The following is a 14,476-nucleotide window of genomic DNA, read 5'->3' as shown; positions in this document are numbered from 1 at the left end:
ATGCTATATAAAAACTATCCTCATGAGATCAATACTCAGCAATAACTCTACTTTGTTGTTACTTGTGTAATCCTGCCTAAAAAGATACTTAAATACTATTCAGAAGTTCCACATAATGATCTTACTGATATGTATTTTGTTCTATAAATCAACACGACATATTCACCATGCTGTGTCAGAGGGTTAGAGCTTTAGATTATTTCCTCATTAAAAAATGATGTCCCTGATGGGTTTCAAGAGGAATTATCTTCCAAGGTATTTAAGAGGTTTCAGTTATCAAGACTAAAACATAAGCACATTGATGGTTTAATGAAAGTAATGATGGTAGAGTGATAAACAATGAAGACAAGCCACATCTACAGGTGAATCCAACCCTTCTGTAAACCAGTCCCATTCAGACATCATTATACTTACAGGATGGAAGACCACATCCTGGAAAAGCAGCAGTTCTGAAAAGGACTTAGGAATCATGATGGATTATCATCTAAATTTACAATCTTTTAATGCAAATAACTGAGACTGAAAGATTTAAAAATGCAATCCTCGGAGGTATAAACAAACAAGCGAAGATATAAACTGAAAGGTTCAAGAATGTACCTGCACATACTACACGCACACAGCGATACCCAAATCACTACCAGACGCTGTATGCAGATCTTCCGTCCATGCTTTTAGAATGGATTTTAAAACACCTGAAGTTTCAGAAGAGCTGAAAAAGCTTTACAGTTAGAGATTTAAGGAACTCCATCTATATAGGTTATTTAACATATTTTTTTATGTGAATAAAGTGAAATAGTTTAAAACTAGAGTAGTTATTTGTTATTCTAATAGGCAGCTAGCTATCTGATGGCCAGCAGCTGGAACTAAACAGTGCTAAAACTGAAGGAGAACTAAGAGTATGGAAATCTAGCTGAATCACTCAAGAGACATGGAAAACCCCTCACACTTCAAGAATCTATATGAAAATCAGCTATCTTTTTCAAAAGTATGTTCTACTGCACCCAAAAGACATGGACTTCATGATGCAGAAACAACTAGATTGAATTCAAGGAGTAATGGCGTGCCAGTCAGATTATTTCATGACCATGGTCACTTCTGGCCTTAACATCAGCTAGTCTGTAATAAGTAGAAAGCTGCAGTGCATATAAGAACATTCAAACTAACAGATGATAATATAAAGAACTCAAACTACAAGTACAGTCCATCAGAATCAAGCAGAGCTGTGTTCATACATCAATGATTTGTATACCTTGCTGTTTCAATTAAAAACTCAAAATTATCTGTTATGCCTCCAACTTTTACTTTCATATTTTTAAGTCTGTTTCAATGTATCTGATATTTACATATTATAGTATAATTATACCTACCATACCATGGCTTGGAGTAGGTTAATTGCATAGGAAGATTTACTATGTTTACATTTTTTCTTAAATTACTCTTTTTTTAAAAAGCACAGTAAAGAGTCTGAGGACAAATTATTCAACTGTTTATCATACATAAGACTGCATGACTATAATACAAAGGGCTTGTCTTTTCATTTAACGTTACAATATACACAGCAAGTCCGGACTAGATCTTACAATCTGAACACAGGTATTTAACCTTTTCCATGCTGTTTATGTTTACAATGCACAGAAGTCCTGTAACCAAACTGTGTAGTAAAGCACACAAAACTGGACTGTAACATAACACAGTATGCAGAAGCACTGGATTTTATGATTTCTTCTTTATGCAGATTTTCTTTTTAACTGCTTTATTTTTTGGCGCTTGCTAAGGTGCGGCAACCCGCGCACACAGAAATTACCCAGATTTCGTATTACCCTTATATTCCTAGACAGCAGTAAGTACTGGATTCCTTTTTATATTGCTAAACTCAGCATCTTGTTTCTAAGGTGACAGCCTTCCAAATCCTGCCAACTTCTCTGAATTACAGAGTTAAAAAATAAAACCAAAAATAAAAAAAAAAAATCATCCACAGGGTTGACATGTCAATAAAAAAAAAAAAAAAAAAAGACTGCTTGATTAAAAAAAAAAAATCATGATTTACAAGGAAAAAAATGGTTAATATCCCAAGTATTCATTCCCATTCGCATGGTAGTCAGCTGCTGCACTGCCACTGTAAGTATACAGAATTCCACCTTTTAGTCTGAAAGAATGACTTCGCCGCATGGAACTGACCAGTCTGAACTCTGAATTTTCTGCTAAATTAACTTTTAGAAGGGCTTACTGGCAGAGGTAGATCACTGCTTCTGTAATATATAATGGGCAAAGAATGTTAATCTGGGATGGGCAATCAATGAATTACCCTTCTTTCAAATGTTTTCCACGGAGCTTTTACTTTTCATCCAAACAAATCTCTGAATGGGCCCACAAATTTTGCAACTGCCAAGCTGACTGTGTTATATTAAGGCAGCATTACCCAAAAATTAGGCACCTGTTAAATACAGCCTGCTAACCTCAGGTCTCATGTGAGTGTTTTGCTTTACTCAGACTATTATTTTGGACCTGTTCATGCAATCAAGGTCTTGCCTTCAAGTTTACAATTATGTTAATAAGGAATACAAGAATCAACTGCTGGTTTCATAGCTTCTGGATCTAGTGTCCCTTTTAGCTTCAGAAGCCTGAACACATTTATAATGTAACAGATGTTATAGTCTTGAAGTAGATGTCAATCTATTATGTTCAGTACACAGATTGCTGTAAATGTATTGGCTATGAATTCAACAACAGTTCCAGTTTTGTTTAAGCAATAGTACAGCCATAATTTTCAACTGACATTTAAAAATGGTCTAGTTACACCTTGTGTCAAAGTGCAGAACTGCTACATTATTGGTTACAGACATCTATGTGCTATAAAAACAGCTTTGGTACAATAAATTATCAAAAAAGAAAATAAATTTTTGTAAAATTCACAGCATAATTGTGAGGCAAAAAAGCAGTCACATAAAATTCTGCATTTTTAAAAATGTTCAGGATGAACAGAAGACGTCTTTGTGCAGAAGTAATGGTGGAGAAACCACGTGCCGAGAAAAAGCAAAAGAAAAAAGTAAAAGCAGGAAGGGACACAGTTGTAGCTATTTCCATCAAACGCAAACCACTACTCCTGTGACCTTCAACCAATAAGGAAGTCAACTTTATGACACACGCAAAGTGACCTTGCAATACCTTACAATAAGTGGGTCACAAAAGTCTATTTTAAAAGAAAGGCCTCTTGAATTACCCATTCTCTGTGTTTTCAGCATTAAGGACTGTCTGCAAAAGCATGTCCAAAAGTGATTGCATCTGAAATGGTAGGCTCTTCTAACTTAAGAGTCCAAATCCATAAGGCCAAAGGTTATCCCAAAGACCACCACTTAGACCTCCCCAGGACTGGCCAGGACCGACCCGTTGATTGCTTCTCAGTGCACCTCAGTTATGAAACCAGTCATATTTCAATACTAACTGACTGTGGTCTCCCAAAACATGAGACCCACAGAATCCCATTACAATTGCTGCTTTGATCCTCAGTAGATTCAGAAAAGGAGAGTTCTGATCACCGCCACTTAGCATGCTCAATGTGCCTTACAAACTCCATTACAACCGTCCCTTTTTACAGCTGAAGAATATATATTTGTGTAATCTGAAGGTCCCTCTTTCTTACAGTACTGCATTTCTGTGCCCATGTTTGTCTGGGGAACTAAAAAAAATATATATATATTACTCACTCCCCTCCCACCCAAAAACTTCAAAGGGCCTTTTTATAAACCATGTGCAATGCCTTTAAAAAGAAACTAGTTTGGAACTACAACTAACATTTGAACAATAACCCCTGTTGAATGAGACCAAACAAAAAAACCCTCCCAAAAAACCAAACTATGACTATGTTGTGGCAGGTTAAAATGGGGGAAGCAAAAATGAACACCACTAAGCTACCCATTAACGTGGGTCCAGAGATGGCTCTTAGAAAAAGAAAAACAACAAAAAAAAAGAACAAAAAACAAACAAACAAAAACCAACCAAAACAAAACAAAAAAAAAAAAAACCCAACAAAAAAAACTTCATTGTCCCTTTGCAATCTTTTCAAGTTTAAAAAAATAGTCAGCTTTGCCCTCCTGTAGCGGTTCAGTGAGTTTATCTCCTTCTGATTCAAGCAGCTTTGCACTTTGTTTTTGGAAAAACACCACTTCTATAAAAACACACAAGAAACAAACTTAGTTTCAGTTTAGTCACGAGCTAGCCACAGGACTTTGCTGAACACAAACTCCTGTCATGGGAGACTCTTCTCTATCAATTCCTTGCCTCATTGCAAGGTGTCCTTCAGTCATGTAATGAGCAGGACCTGTATTAGCAGAAAACTGGTATGTTGGATGTCCAGCTATGCCAGTTTCTTGGCGCGGATTAGAGTAGACTGTTAAATTCATGTCCATAGCTCCATTCTGTCCAAAGTCCAAGGTATTAGCAGCCACTGGGCGGTTCTGATAGGCCTGATTGCCTTGGTTACCAGTAGAGGAGGAAGATGTAGAGGAAGAAGTAGTTGAGGAAGACAGGGATGTCATGGAGTGGTGACTGTGGCCCACCTCCATAGAATCCTGGGTGGAGGAGCTGTTTGTTGGAGAATTGTAGACTCTTGGCCTGGTCCGGCTACCCAAGGCTTGCTGTCCATGATGGTGGTGGTGGTGGTGGTGATGGTGGTGGTGGTGAGCGCTATTTCCGTGATGATGATGTAATGCATTCTGTTGTTGAGGGGTTACATGGAAGGTGGTTTCTTGAACTGGATGGTTTTCAACAGTGACCTGTGTAGGAGCTTCAGTGGCTGTCCAACCAATTGGAGGAGGAAACTGCTGTCGAACCTATGGTAATAAGCAAAATAAAAATTAAAATGCTTACTTGAATCTGTTCATTTGCAATATATGAGAGATATTATGATATTATGCTAATTTTCAAAAAAGTTAAAAACCCTTGTAGCTGCAGAATTATTCTAGAAGTGGAAGCACGCAGTTACAAAGAGTCTCTAATACACTTTTCTAAGTATACCTTAAGAAAAATGAGCTCACTTTCTGGGTGTTTTTTTCAAACAGTTTAAGTAAGTGCAGTATGTGACCTTACTGTGAAAGTCACAGAAGCAGCTCTATGTAATAGTAGCAATAAACAACATAATATTTGTACAACCCTTAGAAAAATAAGGCCCTGATGTCTGACTCGGGTCTCTGGATACAATAAGCATACTAAGCTAAATTAGTATGTTGTAGTTCATATCTTGAATAGTGTCAACAGCATTTGAGGAGTACCACCCACACCTCTGGAAGAACACAGGTGATTAAAGATTCCTAACTCCACATCAATTTGTTGCATAAATTAAACTGTCAGCTTAGGGACAATTTATATTTGTAACCATTCTGTACTAAAATAAAAATATTACTGAATTATTTGTAGTTAATGAGTTGCTGCTTCTTTCCAACAAGTACTGAATAAACTCTAGTCCATCAACGATAATGTTGGTGAAGTACCCAAACATCATAAAACAGAATTAAGAACTCCAGCAGGAGTCCACTGAAGTACAAGTTTATTCTCCACTGGGTTGGAAGATGCACAGTTCTGTGTACCCTTACACACTGTGCAAGGTAAGCACTGATAGCTCCATCTGACTTACTGCTATTAATACAAAACCTTCACTACTACAGAATCTCTGAAAATTTTTACAGATGCCTTCAGTAAAGTGACTGACCTAACATAAACATACAACTACATAAGAGCTAGTTCTGTGTCTAAATGAGTTCAAACTTGAAATGAAAGCATTACTTAATTTATAGGGATTTTATACTTTAATATTCTCAGAAAAGTCATATAAAGCAAACAGACAAAAGCTTTACTTAACCATACCTGTGGGCTGTGTGTTTCACAGTCCATAGCTTGAACAGCAGCAGTGAAGTGTCCACCACTATGTCGATGCTGGTGTGTGGGGTCTGACCGTGCCCTTCCACTGTTGCTTGTTCCAGAAGATCCACCTATAAAATCATAACATGCACAATAACTAAAGAGGCACAAAACTTAAAACTAACCTGTAGAACAGTGACAGCACGAAGATATGTAAACTGTTTTGCAGTAAAAATACAAGACCTATAATAACATTCACATTTTGGCTCATCTATTTTCTACTTTTTGTTGGAGCAGCTACCTGTTCCAGCCGATTAAAGCAGTCAATGAGCATGACTGATATATTTGATTTTTAACCAAAAATAGAATATTTATCTGAAAAAGACTCCTTAGATGTGATTAACAAAAATTATTATGTTATCTGTTAATGTGAAATATTTACCTGAGCTTGAAGATGTACTAGAGGTGGTTCCTGAAGACTGTGACTGCTCCATGGCAGGACTAGTTGACACACTGTTACTTGTGTTTGTACCTTCGTCTGCTGTTTTCTTAAAGAAACTATGCTGTAGGGCATAATAAGGTTGAATTCGTGTCTTAGGGTCATAATCAAGCATCCTTAAGATGAGGTCTTTGAACTTCAAGTAGTCAGCTACAGTATGACCCGATTCCCCAGCACGGCGTCCACCCGGTCCTCCTGTTTCAACTCCTAGTATATTGTGAAGTTTACGAGTTCCTGGTGGTTTGTATTCCTGTTGGGAAGTTAGAAATTGCTTGAAGTCAATTTATATATTAAGCCTTGGATGTGCACAGTTTAAACATGCCATAAAAGGAAGTAAAATAAAAGTAAGAAACTATTTAACACTACGGAATGTGTTATTTCATTAATTTGTCTTACAATGTGGAACAATTAATAAACAACAATAAAGCTGCATTTTCAGTAAGGCAAGATGTAAAACAAAGTAACATCTCACTTTTTTTTATTATTATTAATTTTATTTACAGAAACTGCCAATATTATTGTCCTAGTTATATAACCTACCCTTTTTCCATCTTTGGTCTTCTTCAAGTTCCAAGTGCTATCTGGCAACTTCTCAAAGAACTTTCTTGCTTTTGGTGCTTGGTCAAGGATGTGAGTAGGTGGTATCCCCAGAACTTCCACTATCTTATTCATTTGATCCACCTGTTCCAAATAAAGAAATTTTGTGAGGAATGTATGACAGAGCTGAGCAGTGTGACACAGTGACATTCTCACTGCACAGGAAGCAAATGGAAAAAAAAACCCAGACAAGTTTTAAATTAATTGTGAATTTAAAAAAAATAAAAATCCACTGTGTACAAAGCAAATTAGTGTATAAGGAGTAAGAGGGAGGACCCAGAAACAGAAAATTACTAACAGGCAATTTAGAGTTCTGACAAAAGACACTGCTGTCACTGATGCTTATTCATTTTAGAATTACTAGACTTCCCTAATTTATGCATTAGAATTAAACAGATGAAACTCATGATGAGAATGAACAAAAACAACAAAATCTAATTACTTGTACCATAATATAGCTGCATACCTCATTTGCCCCGCTAAAAAGAGGCTCTCCAGTGTGCATCTCAACTAAAATACACCCAAGGGACCACATATCAATTGCAAGATCGTAAGGCATTCCCAGTAGCACCTCTGGTGATCGATAAAAACGACTCTGGATATATTGATATATCTGAAATAAAAGCATATAAAGGTAATAAACAGCATCCAAAGAGCACTATTATGATTATGTATTACAAAATAGAGCTACCATGAAACACATTTTTGGTGTAGGGAAAGCCAAGGTATCAGTGATACTAAAAAGCATCTAGTCATTACATTAATAAAAATACAAAAAATGCCAGTTAGTTAATTCTTACTAATAATAACAGTTCACAGTGTGTTCACCCTCCCAAGAAAAAGAAAAAACAAGTACAGATTCACTCTTGATGTCAGTATTTTACTTTTTTAGGGTTGATGAGTGTAACCTCATGCAATTATAGATAATCGCACAAAATTTTTCTCTGCTATCACCCTAAGAAAAACCATTCTGCAAGCCACATCAGAATCGTGTAACACTTCAGACAAAACTGACAGTAAAAGATCAAAAGCCAGGATTCTGATGTGATGAAATTATCAGGTGATTCTAGGAACTAGAAAACAACACATCGGAAAAAGCAACCCCCTTCCACCACTGCTTAGTTCTCCTGCTCATTTCATAAGACACATAATTCTATCTTGATTTTAAACTTGGAGACTGGCTTAAACATAGGCATACCAAAAAACCACACCAAAAAACCCCAACAACCCCACACCAAAAAACAACCCCCAAACCAACCAACCAACCACAAAAACAAGGGGGGAGGAAGAAACAACCCACCCAACTCCAAAACCCTTAACAAAAAAGAACCAAACAAATAACACCCAACAGAACTGTACTTCATATTCTAAGCAACACGTAACTTTATCCAGCACTTTCCACAAAGGTACTGGTATTTCCCCAATGCTTTGTAAATTAACTTTAAGGAATAATTACCATAGGGGTGTGTATTTCTGCTTTTTAACATCTCAAAACTGTATCATTGACATACACAATCCAGATCTCGTTTCACCTCCTGGTGTCTCCCTTCACGCCAGACTAAGAAGTTTCTAGTTTATAGCAAAAAGTCCCCCTGTTAATCTACATATGTGTTTCACCACTGCTTTCCATACACTAATCAATATTCCAAGCTGTTCTTCCCAAACTTATTATGGGGAAAAAGTGATGGGGTACCACTGGCCAGTCCTGACTCGTCAAGAGAGAATTGAGGGCCTTCTGTTAAAGCTGGTCCATGAAACTTCTTAATTCTTCTCATATCCCATCTACAGCATTACTAGTCCTACTTCCAAAACTTCACACCTTTTGAAACGCTGCGTATTTTGGGGAGTTCTTTTGTCTGGTTTGTTTGGTTTCTTTAACATCCAGCTTTCTCAAAGGAAAAAGATACCATCCACAACTTCATAAGTAAAACTGCCAAAGGTACACAACAGGACCTGGGAAGGCTCAAAATCCCCTTTTTTCCCAAAGACACTGAAGTCTAACTTTTATAGACAGAAGTCTTCCTGACCTCTCCAGCTAACAGCTTGTTATCAAACAACTAAAGCAAAGGTACCCTGAACAGAAATGGTCACTTGCTCAGCTGAACAGAATTCTTTCAACCAGGAAAGAATTTACTATAAGGTGAAAGCTGAACAGAACATCCTGGTAAATTCTGCAGCAAGCAAATTGTCAGTACAAATCAAACATTTGAGTTATACGATGCAAAGCTCTTTCTAAAGAAAAGAGGCTTTGGCATCCAAGCAGAATTATTTATGATCCTGAATTATTTATGATCTTAATATCTTGTATATTAAGTACTGTATATATTTTAACATTTCCTCAAGCAAATAGAAAGGTAATTGGCTATGCTGGAGAGCTTCTAATAGCTCAAATAAAAGCATGTACTCATCTTCAAAGTACATGAACAACATGACACAATTACAAATTTTTGGTCAACTATTTAGTAATACAGATCTATCCTAATATGAAGAACTGCTGACAGAAAATAGATTTGGCCCTCTGTCCTGGAAATGCTTTTCCCATATGCATCTTTACTCATACTAGTACCACCACTAAACTCAATTTAGTCTTTCCACAGTGTCGTGGTTTAACCCCAGCCAGACAGCTTTTCACTCACTCCCCCCCCATCTTGCCCTCCTCCTATTCTCGGGAGGGACGGAGAGGAGAATCAAAAAGAATGCAACTCCCACGGGTTGGGAAGTGTTTGTAAAAATGGGTTAGTAACCAGTTATCTTTAAAAGCCAGCTTCTCCACTGTCTCAACCCTCAAATATCTCTAAGGCACACTAAACGCTAAAGTATGAAGAGTATCTATGAAGAAAAAAAATATTTATTTAATAGCACTGCAGACTTCTACAATCAAGTACTGATGCATTCTGCACTAACATAGCATACAAATATAACCAAGAAGAAAAGAAAGATGGGAGATTTATCACTATGGTGAAGGTTTAACTACTATGGAACTAAACCTCATATTTAAGGCTCCTGTGGATTGCTGATGTCTAAAACCCTATGTAAATATTACCTGTATTTCACTTAAATAATTATTAATAAAGTTTAAATTACTGATCTATATGATTTTTTTCACATGTTTCCAACAGTAGCATAAACAGAATTTTTCCTAGTACTCACCCTCTGTCCAAGCTGACACGAACTGCCAAAGTCAACAATCTTGATAGCGCTTCGTTTGGGGTTACAGAGCAGTATATTCTCAGGTTTTAGGTCACAGTGAATGATACTAAGTTCAGGAGTCGCCAGGAAAAGCAGTGCAGTGCACATCTGCTGTGCAAATTTTCGTGTCAGGTTCAGTGAGACACCTCTGAAGTTGGTGTTCCGCAACAGATCATACAGATTGTAGGACAGCATTTCAAAGACTAAGCAGAGATGGTTTCGGAACACGAAGTGGCGCTTCAAATGTACTTTAAAAAGGGGAAGAAAATAATTAACACATATCCTGTGTCTACTAATTACAACACAATGATTAAATATTTTAACCAATATGTAAGAAGCTGACCTGTAAGACAATATAGTGTTACTTTTTTTTCCTGGATCTATGGTTATTTACAAAATATTGTTCCCGTGCCTGAAGTGCAGGGGGACATTTTATGCATCTAAAGTGTCCTCAAGTGTACCTCAGGAAAGCTACATTAACCAAAGAACTACTTAAAAGACAGAAGTACTATTTTTTTTAAATAAGCTATAACTCCCCTATTAGAAAAGGCCAACGCATCTTTGAGTAAATAAAAATCTCAGCAAAAAAGAAAAGCAGCACAAACTGTATAACACAAGTTTTGACACACTACTTTTGATCTTTTTCAAGGGAAAGTTCATTTTTCCATCCTCCTAAAGCTAAAACTGTATTCAAGTCCAAGCTGACTAGAACAAAGTGCACATACAGAGGTATTCTCAACAGTAAAGCAGATACTGCACTTCAGACTGAATTATTTATTAGAAATTTCCCTTATGTTTATAGAGAAAATATTTGTCGGATTGATTTAAAATATACTGACATTACTGCAATTTGTATGCTGTGACTCCAATTGATTACTTCAATTAATAAAACTGATCAATATCCATGGGCATTATATTCATTTCAATCAAGCAAAAATCTCAGCTTATGAAATCAACCAATCCAGTCCAAATCCACTCCAGTTTTTACATGAAATAGATGAAAAATTCACCACATGAATCTATTTAAGGGCAAGCAGGATTCACTGGTCTGTCAATCATTCAGGTTGGTTGCCACAGAAAAGCTACAACTGAAATAGGAAAAATACTTTGGCTCTCAGATAAAAAGCAACACATTCTCCTTTTTGTTATAATAAAATCTTGAACCAGTATCAGCACAATGAGGATTCAGACTTTCAGTTATTACTTGGTGTCCTATGCCAGTTCTTTATGAGTCCCTTACAACTCAATTCTAACAGTACAATTTGCTTCCAGCCTGATGCCAGTTCCTGCAATACCCTCATTGTCTAGACCTTTCATATTTTCTCATCTTTGTCATAATTCCACTATCCTCCCACCATGAAAGCACCAGCACCTTTTCTTGTGGTCTTTGTTCACTTGATTCCAGTACCTCCCTACACCACCTAAGCTTGCTGGAATCACTACTTACTCCAACTGATTTATAACTACCAGCATGCTTCTGGCCAGGTAGTACCACTTGCAGCTGCCACACAGCTCAGACAGCCTGGATAAGAGCTTAACTTGCCGTATCTTCCGTCCAATGAAGACATGAAATTTGAACATTTCTCCTCCACTCTGCCACAAATTTTCACAAAACTTTAAGACTTTAACGCATTCTTACACTTGTGTTGGGCTTAGTCTGAAGGAGAGCAGTCCAGTTTGAAGGTACTGAAGATCTGACATAAGTGTAAGCAGTTGAATTCATGTTCCTAAAGATCAAGCTACAATGTATTTAACCATGTTCTCTCCGAAATCTACACTTTACATTACACAGTATATTGAAATACTTGCAATGCTTTCAGCGTTATTCAGCTTTTCCTAGCATAATGTATCTAAAAGACTAGGAGAGGGAGCTGTCCATATGTCCTACTGATAACTTACTTTTTACATCAATATGCTGTATGCTCTAATTCAATGTTGTTGCAAAAGTATGTTCATAAACAACTGTTCCTATGCTTAGATACATCTTCCAGTGAAGTGCCTGGAGATCTGTTTTCCATGGTCAGTATTTGCAAAGCATGCAGCACAAGGTATTTATTAAAAACATCCATTTGGGATTTTTGATCTTTACTGATGCTGTCATGTTCATTAATACAGTATTAACTGAAAGGGAAACTATTCAAATATACCCTAACAGACTTGGAAATCCTCTTGAAACAAGTCTAAAATCACCTACCTAAGCAAAGGCAATATTATTCGTCCACTGTTCAAAATTATACTTTTCCCCCTCCACCCCCTTTCCTTTTTCAGCACTGCTCTCTATGTAAAGCCATCCTGCCTTAACTGACAGAGGGAGATTATATGATGTTTTGGTCCATTTCATTTTACCTCATATTACAAACAGAATCTCTAACAATTTAAAATTCCAAGAGCTTATCTGATGAAGCTGTAGTGTCTTTATTTGCTGTGTATTAATATGAAACTGGTCATGACTTTAATGCTCCTAAAACACCTTTCCAACATAGTATGCTGTCAACTTCAGATTGTAAGCAAACATGTTGTTAATAAATGTAAGTTTAAAATGCCTAACTTCTACACTGAAGACATAAATGTACTGTGAACATATTTTATAAAACCAGTTAAAATTCAACTGAATACTCATCAGATAACAGCATCAATGCATATTAACATTATTTCAAAGGTTTCTTTCTACATTATAGAAAGAAAAAATAGTAATCCAATACATATATTCAAATCAGAAAGCAGAGGTGTTCGTATTTCAGCTTCTACAAACTAAACAATGCTTAAAACCAGTTTCAATTTCCTTAATAACTTTTTCATATTTCTCCATCTCTCTTTACAACATGCTGTTGCAGTCCTTCCATCATGTCTTCTCCAAATTCTCCACTGCAGAGCATGGAAAGGATTTAGCAAACTTCTATATGAACTGACTTAATTTCATCATTATTATAAAGTTCACCTAGCAATATAACGGTAAGTCAAGGGAACACCATTCCCATTTACAGGAACTATCAAAACTATAAGCTTCAAAGTATTTTCTGAGCTCTGAATTCCAAACCTTAACATTTACACAAGTCTTATCTTAGCTCTGTTATACAAAATTTTGAGATTTTTAATACATACACTCAAAAAATAATCAAGCTAGCCATAAAACTACTAAGTTCTAAGATAATAATAAAATATATTCAAAGTAGTGAAAGTGATTGCAACTACCACAGATCACAGCTTCTGTGGAAAAGCCAGTCCACAGCAACTCCTTCAGGTGTCCATATCAACAACTGGAAAAAGAAAATACTACAGAAGATCTCAATGCTACAAAGTAACAAATCTGTTACCACAAATAATTTTATGTATTTATCTTCTGGATCTTGTCCTGTTGCAAGGCAAACTAGAAAATTTGCACCAAATACATATTAATGATTTTAAAAGTTATATTATTCATTTTGTTTCTTTAGCACCAGAAGCCTCTTACGCTACACAGCAAGACCAAAATATGCATAACTGAATAAAATTAAAAATTCAGAACTATTCAAATACCTATATAGTACTTCATCTCTGTGTCATGTTTGTTCATAAGCTCAAGCAGTCGCACTTCAATCTGGGCTTGGTTTAAGAAAGCCTTCTTGTTTTTTATTATTTTGATAGCCACCCACTCCTGTTCCACTCGATCATAAGCCTTTACAACCTGAAAGAGAAAAGTCAAACACATCAGTAAAATCTCTCTAGTTTTCAAAATATAGCAAAACTCACTCTCTAACTTTCTTCACTTTCTGAATTCAGAGAAAGTATTTCTAGAACTTTTGTTCTTGCCAACTAGATTACTTTTATTATATTTCTTCCCCTACTTGATACTACAGTAAAGCCACAATAAATGACATGATGATTATTGCAGTGATGTCACAAAACAGAACTGAGGATCCACTGAGCTTCACTGAGGCAAGCATTATATCTAAATGCAATTATCAAATCATCAAACAAATACTGTAAAACAACTGGCAAAATCTGAGAAAAACTAACAAAGCAACAAAAGAAAAGTTTTGTCCTGCTTCCAGCCTTTTTCTCAAGCATTCGCTATAGCTACCAACAGTCAAAATAAATGCTGGTAAGTAACATTTATAATAGGTAACCCCTAGCACTAGGCTATTGTTTTAATTTAAATCCCCAAAACAAACAGCTAAAAATGTGAACTGATAGCAAAAGTCTGAGGAGTTGCTCACTGCAAAATGTATTATCAGATGTACATAACAAAGTATATTCAAACATTATCTGCAGTAACAAGAACCAGCACAAAACATGTCTCGAGCAGGCACTTGGTGTAACAGGATTAAGAGTCTGATTTCAAAATGAACAGGAATACCA

General features: G+C 36.3%; 1 protein-coding gene across 2 annotated transcripts in view; it reads right to left on the bottom strand.

The window, feature by feature from the left end:
* Positions 1 to 289: 289 nt before the first annotated feature.
* DYRK1A (dual specificity tyrosine phosphorylation regulated kinase 1A) overlaps positions 290 to 14,476 on the bottom strand; it is an 86,727-nt gene continuing 72,540 nt past the window's right edge. For both annotated transcript variants that reach the window (XM_061359149.1, XM_061359150.1), the window contains exons 6-12: positions 13,655 to 13,802; positions 10,100 to 10,386; positions 7,416 to 7,562; positions 6,893 to 7,033; positions 6,296 to 6,602; positions 5,860 to 5,984; positions 290 to 4,829 (exon numbers count right to left, since the gene is read on the bottom strand). In XM_061359149.1, coding sequence (XP_061215133.1) covers positions 4,206 to 4,829; positions 5,860 to 5,984; positions 6,296 to 6,602; positions 6,893 to 7,033; positions 7,416 to 7,562; positions 10,100 to 10,386; positions 13,655 to 13,802 — 1,779 coding nt within the window. In that variant the 3' untranslated portion in view covers positions 290 to 4,205. The remainder of the gene's footprint in view (positions 4,830 to 5,859; positions 5,985 to 6,295; positions 6,603 to 6,892; positions 7,034 to 7,415; positions 7,563 to 10,099; positions 10,387 to 13,654; positions 13,803 to 14,476) is intronic.

This window comes from Neopsephotus bourkii, unplaced genomic scaffold (assembly GCF_033783945.1).
Source record: "Neopsephotus bourkii isolate Nb327-2 ecotype Australia unplaced genomic scaffold, CSIRO-AGI_Nbou_v1 NB_962, whole genome shotgun sequence".
NCBI classification, from domain to species: Eukaryota; Metazoa; Chordata; class Aves; order Psittaciformes; family Psittacidae; genus Neopsephotus; species Neopsephotus bourkii.
This window is presented reverse-complemented; position numbering and strand designations above follow the sequence as displayed.